Source organism: Neopelma chrysocephalum, unplaced genomic scaffold, assembly GCF_003984885.1.
Source record: "Neopelma chrysocephalum unplaced genomic scaffold, ASM398488v2 Primary Assembly neopelma1_26b, whole genome shotgun sequence".
Lineage (NCBI taxonomy): Eukaryota > Metazoa > Chordata > Aves > Passeriformes > Pipridae > Neopelma > Neopelma chrysocephalum.
In genome coordinates this window covers 1,051,065-1,075,470 of record NW_020897696.1, presented here as the reverse complement: position 1 = coordinate 1,075,470, position 24,406 = coordinate 1,051,065, and the positions used below count along the sequence as shown (strand labels likewise).

At 40.7% G+C, this 24,406-nt stretch overlaps 1 protein-coding gene across 12 annotated transcripts in view; it reads left to right on the top strand.

Moving 5' to 3' along the window:
• The window catches only part of HIVEP1 (human immunodeficiency virus type I enhancer binding protein 1), a 131,181-nt gene that overhangs the window by 52,649 nt on the left and 54,126 nt on the right, over positions 1 to 24,406 (top strand). For all 12 annotated transcript variants that reach the window (XM_027676189.1, XM_027676188.1, XM_027676192.1 and 9 more), the window contains one exon: positions 16,190 to 16,243. In XM_027676189.1, coding sequence (XP_027531990.1) covers positions 16,190 to 16,243 — 54 coding nt within the window. The remainder of the gene's footprint in view (positions 1 to 16,189; positions 16,244 to 24,406) is intronic.

Sequence of the window (24,406 nt, the reverse complement as noted above, 5' to 3'; positions counted from 1 at the left end):
ATATACTGTATATAGGTGCCTATTACTGTAACATCAGTATGTTTCAATATATTACTTGAGAACTTTTTGCTGGCTTGGTTCAAAGTGGTCCTTTGAGGTTCATTTCGGCAGGGACAGATGTCAAAACAGGAGGTTTGTTTTCTTGTGGGCCATTAGCATAGCTGTTGGGAGTTAGGGCAGGTGGAGGGGAGAGTGCGGAAGATCACTTAGCATGGACAGACTTGGGAACGGGTTTGTGGAAGCTAAAAAATTGCAAAACAAAAATTCCTTTCTGTGCTTGAATTAAATTGAGATGGTTTTAAATAAAGTGGTGCCAACTTCAAACAGCTTACAAGTTTCAAAGTTGGTGTTGTTTAAAAGAAATACTGAAGGGTCAGTGGTCAGGCATGCTTCTGACTAGAGCTGAAGTGCCTGTATCAGCAAACAAGAGAATGTGAGTTAAGCAGTCTAAAAGGTTGTGATTTGGGTGAAATGCAACAGGAAAGCTAAAATGCATGATAAAACCACATGGTGTTAGCTTCATCATTAAATTTTAGCAGTATTTTAATTTTCTTGTGTTAGAAATGTCATCTTAGTTGTTTGGGTTGAGTATCACATTTGCTGAAAATACGGTTAGCTGCAAGCTGCTGTTGAAAATAGCAAAGCCCCTTTTGCTGTTTGATTGCTGTAGTTTTGATGGAGTCGGTGAGTAGCGAGTCACCATCATATTTTGAAGGTTACAGTTAGGTCACTCTGAACTAGGCTTGACTGAGCATTTTTGGTAATATTGCGAATAAACTCCAGCTTCACAGCGGCAAACTTACTGTAATTCTGTGGTGATCTCCTTTAGTTATTGTTGGAACAGAGGCAAGTTTAAAGGGTATTGCATGCATGTAATGGTATTTCATCTCAAGCAAAACAAAGGATGTCAGTTTCTAAAGCAACCAGAATTATTTTTAACTCTTTCCTTATTTCTTTAAAACAAACTCAGAGTGATTCATCAGGATCCTGTCTTGAAGTGGCCCCTGCAAAGTGTTTTCGAGGGAGAATAACAAGTGGTTCAGTGGGCAATTTTGCAAGAACCATTTGTGGACTAAGGTGTTTTGTGGGTTTTTTTAACCTTTAAAGCAGTGCAATTAGCAACTGGGTGGTATTCTGAAAATCACATCTGATCTCCCTCCAGAACGTTATCTGTTTGCCCTTACCAGGATGTGTTCTTAACGAAGTGTGTGCTGAGATTCCCCAGTATGCAGCTTCAGTGCTTCATGACAAAAACTCAAGAGCTCCTGTCTCATTGTGTTTAAAAGTGTTTCTCAAACAGAATAGATCAATGAATTCTTTTGCAGTAGGAAAGCTAAATCTTAAACACATGTATTTTAAATATCTGCCTGAAAGCAGGGAGGAAATGAGAGCTGAGATAAATTGGTAACACAAAATTGGTGAGACGTTCAGCTCCTAAACCCTACAACGTGATGTTTGAACTATGTTTTATGAAGTTCCAGTTTGGTCTTTTTTTTCCCAGTTATGCTCAGTTTGACCTTCCCTATTACATTTATTGTTTAATATACCCTTATTATGTCAAATATTCTTCACCTCTTTGTAAATTAAACTGCTGTAAACTTTTAGACTCTCCTCATTGGGAATCATCTACAGGCTCCTAAGTATTTGTATTGCTCTTTGAACTTTTTCTATTTCTGAACTAGTTGTATTATTATTGTCTATACTTTTCCTGAAGCAGCCCAGTATTTTATCTGCAAATGCTGTCATGTCCCACAAGGAATTAAAAAAGTAAATCAGCAAAGTGCCCAGGAATAAACCTTGTGTGCTATGTGGTTCTTCTCAGAGAGTCATCAAGACCTGCAGGTCAGCTTCTCAGTGCCATAAACCAAAACATCATAAATTCAATGTTATGAGTAGCTACAGAAGATGAGAAGCTATACAGAAAGACTGCCAAAGATATGAAAGCATCAGGTCATCTGCTATAAGAGTATTTATTTTAATTAAATTTAGTCACTGATAAAATATTGTCCAATGTTTTGTTAAAAGGGAAAAGAAATAGGAAATCATGTGTTTAGTATTTTCCTACTTGCTGTGATTTCTCCTAAGTAGATTTCTCAAAGTATGAACTGATCTATCATTTTCCGAGGGAAGAGGAATCAAAAGAAGCAAATCATTTAAGTGCATCATTTCTACAGTGTAGACACTGTTTATTGGCCTTGTATTGTACTTCATAATTTTCTTCTTTTTTTTTCCCTGTACTCTCTTTTATTCTGCCTTTGTTCTCCTGTCTCCTTTCCTTTTCCTTCATCCTTTTCCACACAAAGCAAACTATTTGCCTCTACTTTTAAGAACCACAAAGAAAGAGAGAAAAATGGTCTCTGAGCTCTGTGCACACCCTGAGATCTCCCCCAGTTTGGAGCCTTCAGAAGACTTTGACCTACTGCAGTTCACATGGGGAATAACAGATATGTGCATTTGGTGGATGCCCAACACTCACAGCCTTAAATATCAGCACCAGGTGAATCTGGTGGCAGGAGATGGGATGAGGATGGTCTTGCTGATGTGATTCTTGGTGTAGAAGGGGTTAGTGAGAGAGGAAATTGGACAGAAGTTGAGGAGCACCAAGCCCAACCTTGCTCCTGGCTTTTCTGTGCTGGAAAATCCAGTCATTCCAACAGTTTTGTGTGATGGTCTGTAAAAATGAGCGAAGTGAATAAAGATAAAAGTGGAGAAGAGTAAACCTTAGGGAAGCCGCATTTATTCCTTGGCAGGCAATCACTGATTTGTTGGTTTGATTGAAATGTTCCTGGTGTTTAGTGGGGCTCTTACAAGCATTAGTGAGGAGCTGGCCAAACCTTTTCCTTCAACACAACTCCAGGTGCCTAGGTCAGAGAGGCTCAGTGGTTTGCTAGTCACCATGAACCTCCTCAAAGAAGAGAAATCAAAGAGCAAGAGAGGTCATTTAGTTGGCCTTGTTCTCTCTCCTCCTTCCTTTCTTTGTGCATGTGAAGATTCCATGTTATTTTTCTTCTTATTAACCACGCACAATTTTTGCCTCAGTTACCCTTGCTGGGGCAGGACATTTGGAAAGTTCAAGCAGAAATTTATTTTAGCTGACCTGTTAAAAAAAGAAAAAGAGAGAAAAATACTTCAGTAAATAGGTAAGACATTTAAAACTGAAATAAACAGAGTATAGACGGGGGCGGGGGGGTGGAAATGCCCTTTAAAATCTGAATAGTTTGGGAAATTTTTGGCTGTTTCTTAAGTCATTAATTTAAGTGCTACCAAGAAAATGTCCGAACAAACCTGTTGAAAACAAACCCAAAAAGCGGTTTCAGAACATTATACTGGGTTTGCGTTTTCTTTATTTTAGTCAAGTAGCACATTCTAATTATTTCTTCTCCTACCCACTGTATTTTCCAGAAGTCATTGTTCCAACAAAACAAACTAAAAAAAATCTTACTGTAAATTAGTGAGTAAAGTTGGATATAAGTCTTTCTACTCTGTTGTGGCACAAAGTTGATGTGTGTGAAATCTTTTTGTTAAAGGCCAAAAAAACATTATTTGTTTGAGGATTCGCAATCCCTGGATGCTCACTTCAGCACATTGCTGTTGGAATGAACTCCCTCCAGGCTGAATTGTTCACTTCCAAACGCAGGATGGGATGGTGTGTGCAGCAGCTTGCTGTGGCTTTCTCCTCCATGTTCCTCACCACCCCCTTATCTTCCATCAGATAGCACAAAATTGAGCACGAATTCTAAATAAAAAAGGAAAAAACACCCAGGTGATGTTCAGATTGCAGAGTGCCATCATTTTGTAGGTGTATAAGAAACATCTCATTAATTATCTCCCTAAACTTGCAAGTACAAAAAGATTTCACCACTGAGCCTAGAAAAAGAGGGGAAGGGGACTAGATATTGGACTGGCTTAGTTTTTACTTGCTGGAGTTTTTTTCAGGAATTCATGAGTTTGCTGTTCCACAGCAATAGGAACTGTACTTCTTGTGGGATGAAGTGAATGTGAGATGATCTATACAATTTTTGCTTCATTTTTCAAAATGCTTCATAGCATATTAATAATACACTCAACTATCTGCATACTACTATATTTGCTTCCTATTCTTTATTTACTAAACAAAACCTTCTCAGCTTCTCGTACTAACTAGCTTTTTTCTGTATAAAAATCAATGAGCTAAATTTGCAGTGTCAACTTTCTGGAATACTTTTTTTTAAGGGCTGATTTGTTATCTTGGAGGTAATAAAAAAAGGGAATGACAGCCTATTTTCTTTTATTTGTTGGGGAGGAATTTATTGTATTTCTTGGAGAGGAGGGGAGAGAGCATTTCAGGGTTTTTTCCTTTAGGTTTGATGCTGATTAATATCCAGGGCAAATATTTTAAGAATCGTCATTACTCCCCCAAAGAAAGAGAAAGAACCAAATTTTGATCAGGAGTTTACTTTGGAGTCGTAATTAAAGATTTCACAGTTTTCACTTTCACAGTTTTCTCTATAAATTCAGTTCTTTGTCTCTGCTTCCTTTTAGTGGGTTTGTATGATCTGAGCAATTTTGACTTTTTGCAGTGGTCAGGAATGAGGACATTGCTGTCCTTACAGGTGAGCAAGGGTGAGCAGCATGCCTTCAGGTGGGACCAGGAGCAGGGAGCCTGCAGCAGCAGTGGTCCTAGGGCCAGCCTCCCTTCTTGGCTTCCAGGACCAGCTGGAGCAGGCATGGAGGAGGAGAGAGACAAGAGCCGACAGTGGTGGAGACAGGTTTTAACAAGTGTCTTGGGACCAGCACAATCCTGCTCCAAGCAGAAATCTTCTTGGAGAAGAGAAGCAGAAGGGAGCTTGAAAATGGCTCATGCAGTTTGCAGGGTAGCTAGGTGGGTGCTTAAAGCCAAGCACAGCCTTAGCAGGCTGGTGTGTGGTTGTGACCAGAAATTATCCCTTCATAATAATGTGAACTAAATCCTTTTGGTACCAAACATCTCCCTGACGCGCCTGATTTCCTTCCAGCATGCCTGCTGATTGGCCCCCTCCTTCCTGAAGTCATACCTTCTGGAACGTCTGGGAAAATTTGGATGATGTAGGCTAATTGTCCCACAACTTCCTTGCTCTGCTTAGGGTCTGCCTATAACTAGGGCATTATCAGTTTCTGGAGAGATGGTTTATTCCCGCTTCCACTGTCTTTGACAGGAATGGCACATGGGCTGCAGAACACCCAAGTGCCAGTGGTGCAAAAACTCTAGACCTAGTTTTTGACTCAGGTCTTGAAGGAGAATGGGAGCAGGTAAAGGAAAACAGTAAAATAAGTCACTGAAGCGAGGTATTCACTTAATACGTAGATTTTCCATCCGCAGTTTGTGTTTGCCCTGAGAAAGGAACATGAACTGCCTAGGGCTGTTTTGTTTGTAAGCCTCTTAGAGTGGTTAAGCCCCTGTTCATGGCTGCAGCATGCCATTAACAAGAAAAATATCATATCTTTGTGACTTGCTTAAGTTTTGTGTTTCAGGTATACCTAGTTCTACATCAGCTTGTATTGACTAGTTTTTCAAAGGCATTTTTCATTTTGTTAATCCAGTTTCTGTTGATATTTCTCACTTTAAAGCTGCAGCTAGTAACATTTCATTCAGCATTGAAAAAAGTCAGGGCAAAAATAGAAAATTGCTATGGAAAAGTAAGCTTGCAAAGTCCATAGAGCAAGGTTTAGCATAACAAGTTAGTGGTGGACTTTTAGGTTTTTGTTTCTTTAGCGCTAAGACCCACTGATGCCATTATGACAGTTGGACTTCATTCACACAGCATGTAACACTTAAAACCTATTAAGTTCTTGGAAAAACAAGTGAGCAAAAAATGAGATACCTTAGTTAAATTGATGAAAATTTTTGACTTTGCATTTAATGTTTGGTTATAGTAAAGAGGAATTTTGAATTTAAAGGTGTGATTTTGCAGCCCTGTTCAAAGGGGATTTACCGAGTAGCGTGAATTGGCAGCTGCCCTTCAGGCTGGAAGAAGCCCTAAGCTGTGTGTTAGAGTCAGTCCAATTATAAGGATGCTACATGAAGATGCTCCAGCGCTGGCAGGAGCTGGTGAGGACGGAGTGGGCAGGGTGGCTGGAGGTGATGACCCAGAGGCACTTTGTACTTTGATCTGCGTGCTGTAGGGATGATGTTGTTTGGACAGGCTGGATTTTAAAGACAGGTTGGAAGTAAGGACAAGGTTTAAAAGAAGAAAGACAGAGTATCAAGTCAACTCTCCCAACATACCCCAGGAGAAAAATCTCTTGTGTGTAAATTTATTGAGAAGCTGATATTTACACATTTTGCAGTCGATATCTGTTCCTTAGCAGACAAACACTGCCTGCTGTTTTACAGTTAATAGAAATGTGCCTCTGTCGATTCCCGTTTGCTTGAGTGATCTGGGAAAAGAGCAGGCGTAGTGAATGGCAGTGTTGCCGACTTGATGGAGTTATCCAGGGAGGTGAAGATGAAGATGCAAATGAAAATGCAAAGGATTTCAAAATTATATTAGGTTGCTGTGCAACCGTACTGCAAAATGACAAGTGAAATTCAGTACAGATAAATGCAAAGTGATGTCCACAGGAAAAATATTCAGATTTTTCATTTAACTTGAGTTGTTAACACTCAGGCATGAGATCTGGGGGTCATATATTTGTGGGGAGAAGTCAACTGTGTACTCGCTAGCTGTCAAAAAACAAATTAAACATTAGGAATGTTGATGGCAGTAGTACAGAAAAACATATCTGTTACAGTAGCATCTGTGGTGTGCCTTCATCACAAACAGTGGGATCGATTCTGATGTCTTCCTTTTAATTGCCTTTCCCTTCTTCACTTCCATCTCCAAAGAGGATAAAATGGCACTGCAAAAGCCACAGAGGTTATAAGTCTATTGAACAGCTTTTGTGTAAAGAATGATTTAAGTAGATGAGGCCCTGCAGTTTGAAGAAGAGAGATGTGAAAAGCTGCCATGAATTCAAAACACACTTGGAGAAACTAATGTGGGAATAATCTATGGGACTCATGAGGTTTAAGTACAGCTCCTGGGGCTCACTTCAGAGTGGCATGGCTTCAGAATCCAGGACTTGCTTTTCCCTTGACTTCTGCTGTTGACTGCTGCTGGAGCCAAGATGTTGGGCTGGACTTTTGGCTTGACTTGTAGGCTTTTGATTTGTTTCATTTTTTGTTAGTCATCAATAATTTTCTTTTTCCTTAGCCAGCAGTTCTATTTATTGTCCGTCTTAATACCAGGTAATTATAAGAACTTCAGTATTCAAAGTCCTATTAAAGATCTAATAATTTAAACCATTTCTATCAAGATTTTGGGATCTCAGCAAAGAGAGCATTTTTGAGGTATATGCTAAGCTTAAGAAAATTAATCTGTGCTTAAACAGGGTTGTTGATGCTGTAGGTTCCTAGTGCTGAATGTATCTACTTACCTTATGTCTGCCTTGTAAACTTGGTACTGTTTGAGGAAATCCATAAATAGAAGAAGAAATTACATAGAAGTTGGACCCCTCAAAGAACTTGCAGAAACCCTTTATGCTGTTGTCTCAGGTGATGAAACACCAACTCTCAGTGTTGTTCTACCAGTTGAACGAGTTTTGTGCCTTTTTATCTTGGGAAAACCCTCCCCTCAGCAGCCTTGCAATTGAGAATGAATGCTTTTAGAGTACCAGAAAGATGGATGGAAACATTTTTCCCAGTTTGACTGGGAAGTGGCTGGCTCCACTGTTTGGTTTAGGTTCTGTATTTGAGAAAACAGAGAATTAAAAGAAATCTTTTGGGCTCCACGTACTATTTTGACATATGTTTCCAGTGAGTGGAAACGTTATTGGTTTGTTGGTTGTTTGGTTTGGTTTTTTTTAATGGTTGCAAGTATTTCACTGGCATTTATTTAATCTCTGTGTCAGAGTAAAAAAAAAAAAAAATCAATGAAAACCACACCTTTTTCCCATTTGGGGACAACAGATCATAGGCCAGTAAACCTACTGGAGGAGGGAACCTGTCTCAGTGCAGAAGGTATGAAGGTGCTCATAGTAGCAGCTTGGAGAAGGTGGTGAACTAGAGCTTTAATATTTTAACTTCTAGGGTTAGGTATAGGGAAAAAAAAATCAAAACAGAAAGACAAAATTAAGCCTCGAACAGAGAATACCCTAGAGGCTGTTAAATAATTATTACACAGATTTTAGTGATAATAATCATCACCCTGTCCTAAGTAGGCAGCTGGAATCTGTCAGTGGGGCAAAACAATGCTTCAGGATCAGCATAGCGATGGGGTAATTATTGTGCGACTGGCTAGTTGGATAATTGCATGCAAATGGAATGCAATCAGTACCTGTGTTTGTAATTTGGTACCGGAGGGAGACAATGTGTAAATGAATTATCTCTGGCGACTCAGCTGGTCCTCTCAGAAGCACACGCAGGATGCCTGATCACCTGGTTTTGTGGGGCAGGTGAAAAAGGAGCTAGCTGTGCAAAATGCTACCCTTGCACTATGCAGCGTGAGAAGGTGCCAGGCAGGAGGTATTCTGAAGATACTTCACCTACACTTCTGAAATTTTATGCTTGGCAGCTACTATGCCTGTCCCCACAGGTGCCTTGCTTGTTTGTTATATCCTTCTGTAAGGCAACAGCCATCCAGAAAACTTCTTCCCCCCCACCCTCTCCTGTGCTCTGTGTTTAATGAGTTTAAAAGCCTCATAGTAAAAATTCAAATCATGTAAACAAACAAACAAGAAAAAGCTTGAAAGCTCCCCAGCCATAAATTAATGACACAGGGATAGAGTTTGGGTTCAGATGTAAGGTGCTTATGTAACTTATGGACTTACACCTTGTCAACCTCATTAGGAGCCCTTATGATGCTTAAATGGTATATGTGATGGCAAGGAGAGAGCCATTATATATTTAATTTATATACAGCCTCTCCATTGACTGTTTTCATTGTATATACTGTATAGCAGATCATTGCTGAAACAAATTTAAACTGGAGATTTTAGATTGTATTTTTGCAACCCTCTTTTTTTTCTTAAAGTGGATAGTAATAAGAGGAGGAATTTTATCTTCTGTTTTTAACGGGGTTATGTAAAGTATCTGTCATGGGTTCTTCATTTTTAAATGCAAATAATTATATATGGCAGGGAGTATGATGAGCATTCAAAGTTGACATTAAAATGAAAATGCATCATTTTTTTCTGAAAAACTCATCAAACAGGTCATTAGGCAAAGTTATAATGACTAGCTGAACATTTTAAGATGTTTAAAATCTCATTTTAGATGTTTAAAAAGGTAGTTGATAATTTTTAATATGACAACTGCTCCTGCATCACCCTACTAGTTGCTAAGAGTTTAGAATTTATATAATTTTTTAGAGGTGTTTTTTCCCCCTCTCTCTTTCAGCTGTACAAACAGTCTTCAAACCCAGTAGCTTCTAGGAAACGTAAGATTTAATCTGTTTCACCTTCATTTTTGGTAGGCTGCAGACATCCATGCTGCCAGTGATCAGACTCAGCATTTGGCAACCCATTAAGCTGTGGTGCTGTGATTCTCTAAGCCCCAAACAGGAAAGGAGAAACTACAAAATAAACCATATGCCAAAAAATGTCAAATTTCTGCACTATAAAATTACAGAGAAGATGAAGGGACTGTGTTTCCTCATCTGATCTCTTTTAATCTTGAGAGTTCCTCATTAAATTGGAAAAGGGAAATGTATGGGGACAGAAAAGTGGTTTCTAATTAAAAGTAGATTTAAATCTGAGTGAGAAGAGTGCCTCATCCAATGCATTTTGTAAAATGCCTTCTTCCTGCTGTGTGCCAGCTTTGTAGGTGTTCATAGACAGCAGTGGGAACTTGGGGCCATCAAAGGCATCCTCAGATGCTCGGATCTGCCTCCCCTTGCACCTCCTGGCTGCAGGGTCCTCGCCTTCAGCAGCGAGGGACAGTGCTGCCGTCCCCAGAGTGCAGTTGGGACCCCGGCTGTGCTGCCTGGGTTTCAAATTTGGAGGCTGTCCCGCTGTGCGGGGCCGCCTGCATGCAGGGACCTGCCGAGCCTCTGCTCCTACCGAGAAACAGGCAAGAGGCAGCATCCCACCTACTGCCCCACCGGCTGCACCTCCCCTCTATTAACCTAATGGGCGCCTTGTACAGACAAGACTCTTGGGTTTTGGTTTGGGTTTTTTTTCCTTTATTGTTTTTCTTAATTAGCTGGTTAAAGGAAGTTTTGGGATTCATCTCAGTTAACCAAAATACACTGGGACTACAGTGTTCTTTTAGCAGTTTGCAAAGAGCCTTTCCTCCTCCTAGCAAAAGGGAGAAGACAAGCATCACAGCCCCCTTGCTGTGGGGCGTGGGTACTTCTGCATCACCTCTAGTCCCAGGTGGGTACCCCCCAGCTGCAGGCAGGGTGCTTTGGGATTAAACACTGCCACGGAAACCTGCCATCTGGGAAATGCTCCAAGCTGGCATCAGCTTCCTACGTCATTCATCAGCTTCACAGGGCTGCCCTTCCTTCCTGCCCTGCCTCTGCCTGCACTGCATGGGCACTGGTGCTCGGAGCACGGGTCTTACCTCTGTGGGAGGTGTGTAATGGCTCAGATGGGAAGTGGCAGTGGGCTCAGGTCCCTCCATGTCAAATCTGAGTCCTGGAGGTGTTCTAGGCCAGGTTGGATGGGGCTTTGAGCAACCTGGTCTAGTGGAAGGTGTCCCTGACCATGGCTGGGGTGAATAGAACGATATAGTCTCTAGGGTCCCTTCCAACCCAAGCCATTCTATGATTTTATGTTTTATAAGCTGGGCCACTCTGCACCATCTGTCTGATGCTCAGGTTTGTTTTTTTTTATTATTTGTTTGTTTAATTTATTTAGTATTAAGTGCTTTCAGGCACGCTTCTCATCCAATGAAAAGTGAAGCACTTTACTGACACTTTAGCCTGGCAGATTTCAATAGTCTGAAGGTGGAGATTTCCACACAAGGTCTTGGCCTCTTATCACTTGCTCTCTTCTTGCACGAAGAAAAACTGTTGATATCTGAAGCTGTTTGCAAAGGAGGTATTTTTACGATGACTCAGGCCTAAGGCTTGAGAGTTGTTCTTGTCTCTAACTGAAGGTAAAAAATATGCTGACATTTTCCTTCCACCTGTTTTGATTACGTATTTGAACATATAACCCTAGCCTTTCAGGCAAGATATAAGCTTGTATTTTTTTAAGTTTTGATGAAGTAGCCTGTTCTCAGTATCTAATATGGCTTAAATGTGCTAATTTTCCACTTATACATAAACTGAGTATGTGTGATTGATAAAAAAAAATACAAACAAAAAAACCAAAACCAGAGCCCTCTTTATTGTTTTAAGGCAGTAGTTGTACGTCTTCAACAAGAAGTCAAAAAAAATCCCTTTTTACAGTGATACAGGCACATGCAAATATGTGAAATGAAAAATACTCATGTTTGGGCAGTTTGCAAAAGCTTAATGAACTTTTCTCACCCACCACTCCCATGTAAGCTTTCCTGGTGGCTTATAAGTAGGTCTTCCTCAGTGACCGCTTCTTCATTCCTCTGTGTGTTGTCATTGTATGGGGCAACTTGTTCAACAGGACCAAGTCATCTCATTATGCTGACATGGGGACTCTTGTGAGAAAAAAAAAAAAGAGATGAAAAACCCACAAACAAACCCACAACTGGACAATTTATTTTGCTCCAGCTTAAATTGCTATCAGAAGTTACTGGTTTCATATTTTGCAAACCTCACACTTTTCAGTATTTCTGCTTTCCTTGCTGAAATTCCTAACCTTTCTTTTCCTTCCTGACCTCACCAAAAAAATAAGGCCTTTAAAATCTTTCCAAAAAATCTTATGCATTTCTAATACATGTAGACATGTTCAAGTTGGTATACATTGGTATATTTAAAAAAAACCTCTATAAACTGTATTTGATTTGTGAATTAATTAAAATCTGTGAAGTTATATCTTTCAGTGAAGATCAAAAACAGAGAATGTAAAGCTGTTGAAAAGTCTGGTTTATTTTTTCATTTAAAAACCCACCACAGCACCATCATATCTAACTCAGACTGTTGGTATCCATTTAACGATCTATCACAGTGGGAGGTGTGTAAAACAAGACGCATATTTTATTGTGTGCCAGTCTCTTTCCTTGCATTCCTAAAGAGCACAGTTGCATTATATATTTAAAACCTCAAGGAATTTGATGATGTTTCCACACAGCAGATACCTGCTGGGAGAGCTGTGTTGGAGAACAACATGGAAAGGTTTAATGCTGGAGTAAGAAAAACCGTTGCATACGTGTTGTTCATTTTCTTTTATATGCATGCAGGTATGTGTGTGTATATATTACATAGATATAAATAAAACATGATGTTACATTGCATTTTTGTGGCATGCACCTGCCTGGGATAACCACAAGAGCTGGCTTGTTACACTGCTGTCATGTGGAATCTCCTTTCTATACAGTGATGCATATGATGATTTTCTCTTTCATTGTGGCTTCACTTTTCCCCTCTACTAAGTACTTGATGAGAAGTGTCCCATCTTAAATAAGAGTGTGTCTGTCACTGTCATTTTCTTCTAGATGTGTGCTACTCCAGAAGGCTGTCTGCTGAAGGTGGGGGACGTTAGGACAGCTCTTACAGTAAAGTGGTCAAGATATGTACTATTCTGGCATTTATAGTAAATAAAGAGGGCGCCATACCTACCTATTAGAAATTTCCATTAGTTAAATTGCTTTCTCTTATCCTAATAGAAGTAAATAATCTTCCGTTGATAAAGAAATGCTACTTTTGTAAAATTTTCAGGTTAGACGGTATCACAGGTTTAATTCTGAAATAATACAAAACCAAGCAAGTATTGGATTGGATAATGTTAGTTCCAAATAATAGAGGACTTGTCAGTTTTCAGTTCCTCTGGGGCTTTGCAGATGATCTTTGTGTGATGTATTTTTTGCTTATAAAGAGTTTTCAAAGGTATATACCATTAGAGCACCTATAATGTAATTATGAAAGAATATGGTATGTTGTCTGAAATAATCTTTGTTAAGATGTTTGACATACAGCTGATTTAATGAGACACAAGAGAAGGAGATGACTGGATAATATAAATTTGATGTAGTTACCAAGTTATTGCTGGCATACCTGCAAGCTGGCAGAAGACCTGGGGAGGCTGCCTTTTGGTGTTGGTGGGGTACTTGGCTCCAAGCCTGCTCTCACCACCTGCTCCATGGCCCCTAGGGATAACCCAGTTCTTCCCTCCAGGCTGAAACACAGTGGTGTTTGTAAGGCAGTTGCCTATATAGGATTCATAGTTGTGAAATGCAGCAGGCTGGGAAGCAGCTGCTGTGGATTTTGTACAATCGTTTAAACATGCCTTGGTGTAATAACCAGAGGAGGTATCTGTGTGATATCGGCCATTATGAGGATGTAGGCCTTCAGTAAAACATTTAGCCTTAGAGTGATGTTAATACCCATGCCTCATTTACAGTCCAAGTCATTGCTCTCGGCTTCCAGCATTATTTGAGTTTTTTCAGTGTTCACAGTGCTCAAAACTGTTCTGCACAGGGATATCTCCATAGGTATGGAGACATAAATGCAACAAATATAATTCATTGGTGAAAATGTATCAGGAGATGCAGGAAGTGTAGGAGACTTTCTGGCTGTGTACCAAGCACATGTTTACCTAGCTATTATTTCTGCTATCTGTGGTTCTTTGTTTGGGATTACAGTCTGACAAAGAAGTGGCTGGGAATTACTGATAGGAACTGATTTTTTTCCACTGAGAGAAAGAGAATTCAGCTAAGGAGATCAAAGCGTTTAATCTTTCTGGCAGTCTGATGTAGCATGGTTCCAAAATTTTTTGTCTATAAAATAGGATGACTGTGAATTTAAATGCATATATTTCTTGTAGCATTTATGTGAAATATGCAGATAATTATTTTAATAATGAAACTCCAGTTGCCTGTGTACTTAAGTTTTGATGACTAATCTTTTACGTCCTCTGAAGGCAGAAACACTATATATTGCATGTTAGATGTATCTCTAAACAGAGGGGAAGTGAGTATGACAGCCAAACTATGGTTTTGATTTCTTGTTGCTTTTTGGTAAATATTAGTGCTTCATTTACAGGTTAGTTTGTTGATGTTTATTTTCTTCTGTGTATTCATGTATTTCATCAACTGTTGTGCGACTTTGTGAGTTGCTTCTTCCATCACCCTTCTGTAAAGGAATAATCTGTGGGAAAACAGGATAGCATTGTTAGATACATTTTTCTCTGATGGCTTTAGTGGCACATGTGTATAAAAGATGCATTGTTTACTTTTCCTCTTATTTTGTTAGAAATGGTTATTTATGACTTATTTGGCCCTTTCTATACAAAAATGTATTGATGCATCTAATATTTCAGCAGTAACTAAAACACAGGAAGGTGTTAAATATCATGTCTTCAGTGTTTAAAGTAAGCCTGCATAACTGGCTTGGGAAAGAGCTGGTGAAGGGTTGTTCTCTTTTGGAGTTGTTTGTTTTTGTCTTCAGCAGCCAGTAAGTCAGTACAAAAGAAACTGTGATAAAACTTCCCTTTAAATATGTATGTATGTCTCACTAGCCTTAGAGGAAGCAGGAAGAAGTTTGGCTTTTAAAATTGCAGTGGTAGTCTTTCTCATTAGAACCTCTGGGAGTCTGCCGTGTTAACCTCCTTGTGAGATGTTTTGGTTCATTCTCTGGGACAATGTACAGCAGAGAAATTACTGAGCTTTAGTGAGGAAGGAAACCTGGTACTTGTTCTGAAAAACAGAAATGCAGAACTGCTCAACAAAACTCAGTCTTAACACCTGCAAGAAGAGTTTGATTCAGTTATAATTATTTGGTTCTACTGAGAAAATAATTAGGAAACAAATTCAGACTTCAGCTGTGAACAAATGGTTCCAACATGCTTGAGTAGTTTAGCTAATAAATAATAGAGAAGTCATTTAAACCCACTGATTTAGCAGTGTGTTGAAGAAAGGACCATTTTCTAGAAACCTTGTGTTGTATAGGAAGGGTGAGTAAAAGTCAGACTGAGTAAAGCCTCAATGTTCGTGAAGAAAGAGGTTGAGGACTTTGCAGAGCTATCGTCCTCCTTCTGTGCATGGCAGCCATAAAGTCTGGTGTTTCTTGAGTTGTACCAGTAGAGTTTGAGAAGTTTAGGATGAATCCAGATACATTCTGTTAATAAAAACTGCCCCCACCAAGGGAAAAGAATAAAGATAATTGAAGAAAAAAAGGTTTTCCCAGTATTTTGGAAAATGATTGGTTATATCTGAAAGCCATCTTTCAAGCTCAGATCTAGACTGGTCAGGCCATAGTTTGATGTAGAGCTCAGCCTCTCCCAGCGCTGCTGCTTCTTATCAACACAACTTCTAATCCTGAAGCCACTCAGGGGACTGTTTGCTACCAAAAAAAAAAGGGTGTCAAATTTTTATTTATTCCAGTTGCCCCTTGTTTCTTGTTCTGCACGTGGAAGCACATGCACGTGCAGAACGAGGTCTCCCCTTCCCGCAGAACCTTCTACGCCTTCTGTGCAACAGCGGGAGAAGCACAATTCTCATTCCAGCACCAATGTGTCTGGGGGGCAGCAAGTGAACTGCGAAGACAGGGAGAGAGTAAAGACTCGAGGCCTCTTGTTGCTCCCACTGTGTATGTGGAAATTTCCTGTAATTTCAGAGGAGTAAGATTGGGGCTGCTGCTCACCCCCTCCTACCCCTGTGTGACAGTATTGGCTCCATTGCTTCACTTAGCAAATCCTGTTTGCTGTTTCTGTCAGTGTGTTTAATGCCGCATTGTCTTGTTCTAACAGCATTTTTCAGAAATGTATTAAAATACTCTGTAATGCACCATAATACCTATTCCAGAGAGTCCCCTGACTGCATACATTATTATAGATGGTACAAAGCCACGGTGGGATTAGCTGTTGACTGCAGATCCGATGCCAGTGCTTCTCTTTTGGCAGTTCCGTGTAATTTAACATGTCAATAGCCTTCCTGGTAAAACATGATAAAATTTTATATGGCTGTATTACTCATAATGTACCACATATTTACACATGAATGGTATCACTCCTAAATATAAGCAGATATTTCAAGATGGATAGCAGTAAATGACTTACTAAAATCTTGCGCGTTTTATATATGTATTTTAATGATGACTTCTCTTTCTTGCAGATAAAATTGAAGAAGCACAAAAGCAACTTAATGGAACAGAAGAGCAACAGAGAGGTAATAAACAAACCCAAAAAAATGAAATTGAAAAAAATGAATGTATTGTGATCCTAGAAGCTGATCCAAAGCATGCCTGTGTCAGTGAAAAGATTGCACTGGGCTGGGTACTGGATGAGGCCCAAGGCATATCTGTCTGCAGATCAGGAGCTCTATGTGTAAGGCCCCAATTCTGCTGAGACACAAAGGCTTTGTTTTAACCACTCACATAGCTGCCTTGACGTTGATGAGATTGCTGAAGCTGTAGCATTAGGGACGTGCACTTACTGACTACAGCCTGTGCTAACTCCTGCTTCATTTTATGATTTACCTGATCATTAATAACCATATTTGGTTCATGGCGAGCAATATGTGATGATTTTTAAGAGATGCTGAAAGGGAACTGATCATCACAGCTCATTTTAAAAAACAGATGACCTGTGGAAGATTTAATCTGTGTGTTAGAACACTGAAAGCTGGTGGAAAGTCGTTGCATTTCAAGGCTGGCTGACTGCAGTGGTACCTGTTTGGTTGTGTGATAAAGCTCATCTGCACACCCACAGAGATGCCCAGACACAGAGTGGGGAGCCCAAACAGAACTTTGCCAAGCTAGTACCGGGCCCATCACAGACAAGCCGAGAGAGGTCCATCTCCACAACCCAGAGGAGCACAGGGGCAGGCAGAAACCCAGATTAAGGACTCAGAGAAAGGGACATCTTGTTAGTCTCCTCCCAGGCCTGTCCCTGCAGAGCCTCAGCCCAGCATCCAGGAGTGAAACCTATCACCATGTGCAATAAGGGAGCAGCACCCCAGTTTAGTTTTTGGGCTAAGAGTGTTACTAGCTGGGGGTGTGGGACACACTGGGGAATGCAGGGGAAAAGCTTTAGGGATTGCACGGAACATACTATGGAATGTCTAGGGGATGAACCAAAGGTGGAGAGAGTGAGGGATTTGAGTGATATGGGAAGGAACAAATGTGGGGAATAGATAACTGAATAAAAGGTTGGTGTGCATGCCAGCAGGGGCTGGCCAGGACACTTGTCTGGCCACAATCTGCTCCTGACCTGCACAATCTGTCCTGTCTCCTCAATAACTCCACCTTCAACTGTTCTCCAGTAAGGGGCTCTTTTACTCCCTGGGTGTATGGGTGTAGAGGGGGTTGTCTGTGGTGCAGCAACTGGGGTGAGTATGGGTGTGATTGCTGGCAAAGATAATGAGAGTGAGTCGGTGAGTAGGTAAAGTGGGCTGGGGGCCGGAGTGGGTTTGGAGGTCTCTGAGGGCCATCTCTGGGTTGAGAGTGGATGCTGGCCTATAGGGACAAGAGCACAGGAGAGGGTCTGTAGGGATCAGGGAGTCCTGAACAGGTTTGGCTGTGTCTGCAGTGGTCTGTACAAGCAAATGGGGCTGCATCCTTGAGGGCTGATATGTCCAGATACAGCAACTGGGGAGACTGGGATCCAGGGCTGGCTACTGGGCAGAATGAGTTTCTGAGCCCAGCTGCTGGTGAGATCCACCTTGGACACAAAGATATATTCCAATTAATGGACCTTAGTCCTGCTTAGCCAGATCAGGGAGCAGCATGAGGTAGGAGTGCTCAGAGCGTCTGTCTGTGATCTGTATGTCCAGCCATATATATGTACATAGTGTACATATGTATATAGCCATATGTATATGTTTACTCTGTGTATGTGTCCCTGTTGGAAAGACATTTTCAGCCTTGCTACTGATTGGACCTGGGGGCATAGAGCAGCAGCAGCCCCACTTCTCTTGGGCTGCCAGATTTGGCATGAGATGTTTTCCTCTAGCAGTACCTTGTGTCAGTGCTTTGGCTTGTTCTGGGTAGGTAGTCACCTTTCCTGGTAGCGAGCTGCCCTTCTGACCTGTGGCACATCTGTGAACAGTGTTGTAAATTGTTGGTGCTTTATCCTTGAAGGTTTATTATCTTTTGCAACAATGAACTTCAAAACTTTTTGAAGATTGGAGAGTAGAAGAAATACCCAAAAGGGTCTCAGCAGGGTCTCTCCAACCCAGCATTTGGCCTCCAAATGGCAATGGGACATACTGTTTAAGGACAGCGCATAAGCCTGGCCACTTCTTTAGTCTGTTCCCCTTATGATGTCCAGAGATGCAGGATTTAGGGTTATCTGCCTCATCCCTTTAGTATATAGACATTTATGGAGCTGTTATCCCAGAGTTCATTTGATTAAATGCTGTTTGCATCCAGCATTTTCTGGCAGCAAACTGCAGTAGTTCATTAACAATCACATAAAAGTGCACGATTTTATCTTTTCTCCTCAATTTCAGATTTTTCTTTGGTTTTCAACAGATGTCCCCCGGTTCAAGCGCTGTGCAATTTGTTAAGTAGCAGTTCTACACTCACCTTATCTACTGCCTTCATGATTTTATAAATCTTGTACATACCTAGCTCAGCTTTCTTTTCACCAAGCTCATAACTGGTTTCATTTTTCAAGGGAAGGTTTAATACAAACTGTCTCGTCTGGGCACCGGGACTGTGATGTTACTCTGTGTATTTGTAAAAGGTGGAAGAGAAAAAACATGAGTGGCTAGGTAGTAGTAGCAGTTCTTCAAATGTTTACGGAGACTTTTTACAAACTAGACGTTCTGCTAAATAGTTCTTACATATTTCTGTTTAGTGGATCATGGATAAGTGGTATTGTCATCCAAATGTAAAAAACTTGACACGTAAATTATAGCTGTCTGTTGTTGTTGCTGTTGGCCTTGCAAAAGTAATATTGCTCTGGATAATTTTTTTGATGGACATGTTCAAGCTAAAGATGAGCTAACCTCTGCTTTCAGGCATTTGCTCTGATGTGTGGCCCAGTACCATCTTTGCATAAAGGAAGATAAGTTCTCTAGTGTAAATTTAACAATATACTCTGAAAGGGATGAGGTTACAAAGATTTATGTGGTGGTAGTACTCAGCATCTCAGAATCAGAGATTTGGCCTAATTTTTGACTTCTAACCTAAGTTCTTATGGCTGGCAATAGAAAAATAAATGTTTACGGTGAAAACCGATATAGAAATAACTGAGATAATAAGGTTACTCTTTTCAAATTAAAAATGTCCTCTGCTATTTTTGGGGTTTTTTTGGTTTCTTAATTGTCGTTACAGATCAATTTCTTAGTAACATGAAGTAAACAAATTTTTTTACTTGAAGCTTTAGAGTCTGAAGGCCACTGAAAAAAGAAAATCTATGTTTTAAGCTAAACAAGTAAATAAAAATGTGCACTTATCCGCATAAATTATTTTAAATCACAGTCCAGTGTATACAGATTCATGTGAAGTATGATTGTATATTTTTCCTTTTTGTTCATTTATTGTGGTTTTCAGTTCATCTAGATCACTTTGGATTTATTTATTCCCTATATGAAATGACTAAGAAATGTAATTTTTTGGACTTTATCATAAGTTAACTACTGCTCTCTCAGAGTTGTCAGTGGCACAACATATTTGCAGGGAGAAATTTTTCACATGTTTAATCATGCTGAGTTTCTGCTGAGTAGCATTGTGCACTGATCAGTCATAACTTTATACATGTGTGAGTTTTAAGTTAAATTTAATAGACTACAAAAAGATATTTTGCTGTTAGCTATAGTAATCAAATTAAGTGCAAATTGGAATAGGACTCAATTGCAGAGGACACAGTAAATGAGCAGGCGTAGTTTTTAAGTTTGCAGATTTTTGTTATTTATTATGAAGCTGCAACTGAAAGTCCTGGTTTTTTTATTTTTTTTTGAGTGATAGTCTGCAACTACATTCAGATTATGGATATTCTAATGGCCTTGATTCAAATGGCCACTTGAAACCAGAAACATATTACTTTAGGGACTGTGTCAGCTTCTTGCTCAGTGTGTGCAAGGTGGTTAATTCTCAGGTCATTCATTTCATTTTCTCTCTGCTGCCCAATTGCTATTCTGAGTTTTCAGTAGAAACTGTGCTTTGCTTTATCTTTGGGCTATCTCCTAAGACTATTTTACACCCTGGGTGTAAATACCCTACTTTGAGGCTGAATTTCGTCTTATGACACATGCACAGGGTTTCATTAGTGTGATAGAGAAGGTCTTGCTCCACATGGTGTCCTTTAAAACTTGGAAGGGATGGTGAGCTTGAACTACAGAAAATTTCTGCTTGAGAAGGCAATGAAAGTTTTCACTGGTGTGGGACCCAGTGGGTATTGTGAGGTGGAAAGCAGTCAGATGACTCCACCTGCTTTATCTTTGATCTTCCACTGGCCATCCTCCTAAGAAAGCCATCCCAAGGAAGTCTCTGTGTCTCTCCCTTCCAGAATGGTAAAGTTGAGTACTCTCAGATCCTTGTGATTAATTGCCACAGAGGCTTCTGATTGGTCATCCCCAGAAACAGTCCAGCCACTGAAGTGCTGTAAGCATTTGTTTCCTTCTTTATCCACTGCAGCAGTTCTCTGCCTGTCACAGCAGTGTGGGTCCTGGGTACATCAACTCCACCACTCCTGTCATTGCATTCTCTAGGACTAGTAGAACTAACTTGGTTATCCCCATACCTGGTGTCAGCAATGCTAAAACTGTCACCTAAATCTCTCTCTCTGCTTCTGGAGCTGTTCAGGGAACTAAAATTGGTGACAAACTCTAACAGCACCAAGATTTGCTAGAAAATGTGTGACAGAACCCCAAAAGGACTGCCACATGCCCTGATGTATACTCCGTATTGCCCACCAATCCTGGGGTCTTTCAGGCTGGTAGGACTCAACTACATCATTTCAGTTAACTGCTTCTTGCCTTGCTTCTTGCCAAAAGGGTCAGTGATAAGTTTCTAGATCACATGGAAGATGGATTTCCTCCTTCTCCTTCTCATTCATGGCTATTGCTGTGTCCACAGAGTATATGGTGGTCTGGGATGAACTGGAGGCATGCATGTCTTTCTCACCATTGTTGGAGTTTAGACTTGCAGGCTGTCCTGGTTTTTTTGTTTTGTTTTGTTTGTCAGGTGTGAATTCATCCCCCTGAATAAGCTGCTGCACTTGCTTGATCAAGTTTTTGACTTTCTGCCACATCATGGTGTAACCCCAACCAGCAACTAAGCACCATGCAACTGCTCGCTTACTCCCCTCTTGTGGGGTAAGGAAGGGAATCGGAAGACTATAAAAGTGAGAAAACTCATGGATTGAGATAAAGACTGCTTAATAGGTAAAGCAAAAGCCACGCACACAAGCAAAACAAACAAGGAATTCATTGACCACTTCCTATCAGCAGGCGGGTGTTTGTCCATCTCCAGGAAAGCAGGAGTCCATCATGTGTAACAGTGACAAATGCCATCACTCCAAATGTCCCCCTCTTTCTTTCTTCTTCTCCCAGTTTTATTGCTGAGCATGATATCATATCATCTGGAATATCCCTTGAGTCAACTGGGGTCAGCTATCCTGGCTGTATCACCTCCCAACTCCTTGTGAATCCCCAACCCTCTTGCTGCTGGGGTGATGTGAGGAGCAGAAAAGGCCTTGATGCTGTGTAAGCCCTGCTCAACAGTAATGAAAACATCCCTGTGTTATCAACCCTGTTTTCAGCACAAATACAGAGCACAGCCCCATACTAGCCCCTGTGAAGAAAATAAACTATCCCAGCCAAAATACAGGAGCACATGCAGGAGATGGGGAGGTGGGTAGACTGATTGGATCTATTTTTTCAATAGGTAAAATTTTAAACAGGTTACTTACTGATTGTCTCTGTGAGCCATATACAGTGTAACAAATACATTCTGAAGTTGGACTTCCAGTCCCTCTAAGGGCATGCAGGCATCTGCCAGTCTCTTCTCCTGATCTCTTCCCAGACATGGCATCATCTCTCTCTCTATTTCAACTTCAAGGAGAAGCCTGTTTTCAACCTCTCTTATTAGGGATTTGAGGCTTTGTACCTACTACCTCAATAATTGCAGCTGACTTTACTCAGAAAAACCGTGAGAAGATTTATGTCTTGAACACCACCTTTCCTTCAAGGTCTGTGCTCCATAGCATAGACCAGGAGGATCCGTGTTCTGGTGGCTCTTTTTGTTGCAGCACTCCTGGTCTCACCTGCAGAAAAGGTGATGTAAATAGCAGAAAGGAATATTAAGTTAGTTAAGCTTCAGATCAGTGCACTGTGTTAGTCACTTGCAGTTTACCATTCTGATAGTGAGTCCTCTATTTGGAGTAGCCACTTGAGTTGAAGGGTCTGTATTAAAATCTATTTAGCGCCTAGTTGAGTCTGTCATTTGCCAAGTTACTATACTTTCTCACTCCATCACTTTCACATTCCTTAAAGAGGTTTTCCAGTTTCTTGCCTGCAGCTGGAGATGCAGCACGTGGAATTTGAGGATGAAGCTGTTTATTCTCCTGTGTCATCACTTTCAGATCCTCAGTATAGCTGTTCACTTCTTAGTGTGTGAGGATGGATTTCTAAGTAGCTCTCACTTATTCCAGAAGTCCAAGCGGTTGTGACAGATCTGTCTTGATTATTGAGTTCCCTTCCACAGGTACCATGGATATGTCCCTAAGACAGTATCAGAATTTCACATAGATCAATTCTCTTTTTAGAGTCTCATGCTTTGATATTAGTACTGCCTTTTCACTTTCATCCAGACATACAGAAACATTTCTGGCAGGTCCAAGTGTTTTGCCTGACTTGATCAGTGATTGTTCAAATGGCAGCAGGTTCTGTCAGTGTTTACTGAAAAACCACCTAGACAGAACCATTCAAAGCCCTGGTTTGGACTCCAGCAAGGTCGAAACAACTTCTGGAGTGCTGTTGAAATATACCTCAATTTCCAGCCTCTGTTATGGAGCTCCCTAAAGCCTCCATCAGCGCTCTCAGTGAGTGCTGATCTGTCTCTGAAGCCTAAAGGTTGACAAAGTATTTGGTGGAGTGGCTCTATAGTCATAGTTTGCACACAGAATGGTAAGACTCTCCATTTGCTTTCTTAGGTCCCCATATAGGTGTGTGGAACCATGCATAGAGTGAACAGATATTTGAGCTATTGTGCATAGAAAGAGAAAAGAAGGGAGAGATTGCGTTCCAGCAGCAAATATTCTTTGAGATGCACAATCCACATGCACATATGTTCCCCTCCCACACTCGCAGTCCCTTCAAAGCAGTGTGTTGGCATGGAGGAGAGGCAACCGAAATTAAATGCTCTTTACCTTGTTTGCCCATCTGCTGTTTTTTTAACTGGAATATTATTTTTTTAGTAAATTGAACAACAATGAGATTTGAGTGAGGAAGCTTGTCTCTATAAATGAAAGCATGAGACTTTAGTTCAGAAATGTAGGTTCTGCTGCAGATTCATGGTAGACATATTTTGTGTTTTCAGAGTCCTTCCAAACCCTCCCTGCTTTGTCATCCATCTTGTTAAATGGATGCATATTGTTGACAAAATTATAGAGGGAGTTTGAAATAAATTATTATAAATATACCAGCATTCTGGTTGGATAAACAAAGTGTTGCATATGTGTTACCTTAAAGATTGATGCTGTTTTCATGTTGTCATGTCCCATCTTACAGATGACTCTCACTGGCCCACCATTTGGCCCCAAAGGAGCAGCCAGGTCGCTTCCTTTGTCTCTGCTCCCCACAGGCACTCCCAGTCCTGCTTCCTGCTACTGCACCTCTCCCTGCCAAAAAGCAGGTGGGAGCACTCCATGCTGGTGACATGCCCTGCTCCCTAGATCATCATAGAATCATAGAATGGCTTGGGCTGGGAGGGATCTTAAAGATCATCCAAGCCCTTCCAACCCTCCTACCATGGTCAGTGACACCTTCCACTAGACCAGGTTGCTCAGAGCCCCATCCAACCTGTCCTTGAACACTATCAGTCATCTGCAGTCAATACCATATTCTATCATTTGAGGGAAATTGAATGAGAAGGGGAGAGATCAAACAAAAATATGGAAATATGATGCCAAACAATTTATGAATTTTGATTAACCAGCTTAGTGTGACCTCATCCTCCACAGATTGTTTTGGTAGGTTTGCACGTGAGCTCTCTGGATTTTTTGCTGCTGTGGTACCCGTGTACTATCATTAGTCCAAAACATTTTCTTTCCATTTTGTATTTGTAGGAAACTGCCTTAGTTTCTGGGCAAGATACATAACCAAGATCTTTCATTTGATTCTTTTCATCTTTCCATCCTTATCTTCAGCAACTATATGGGCTAG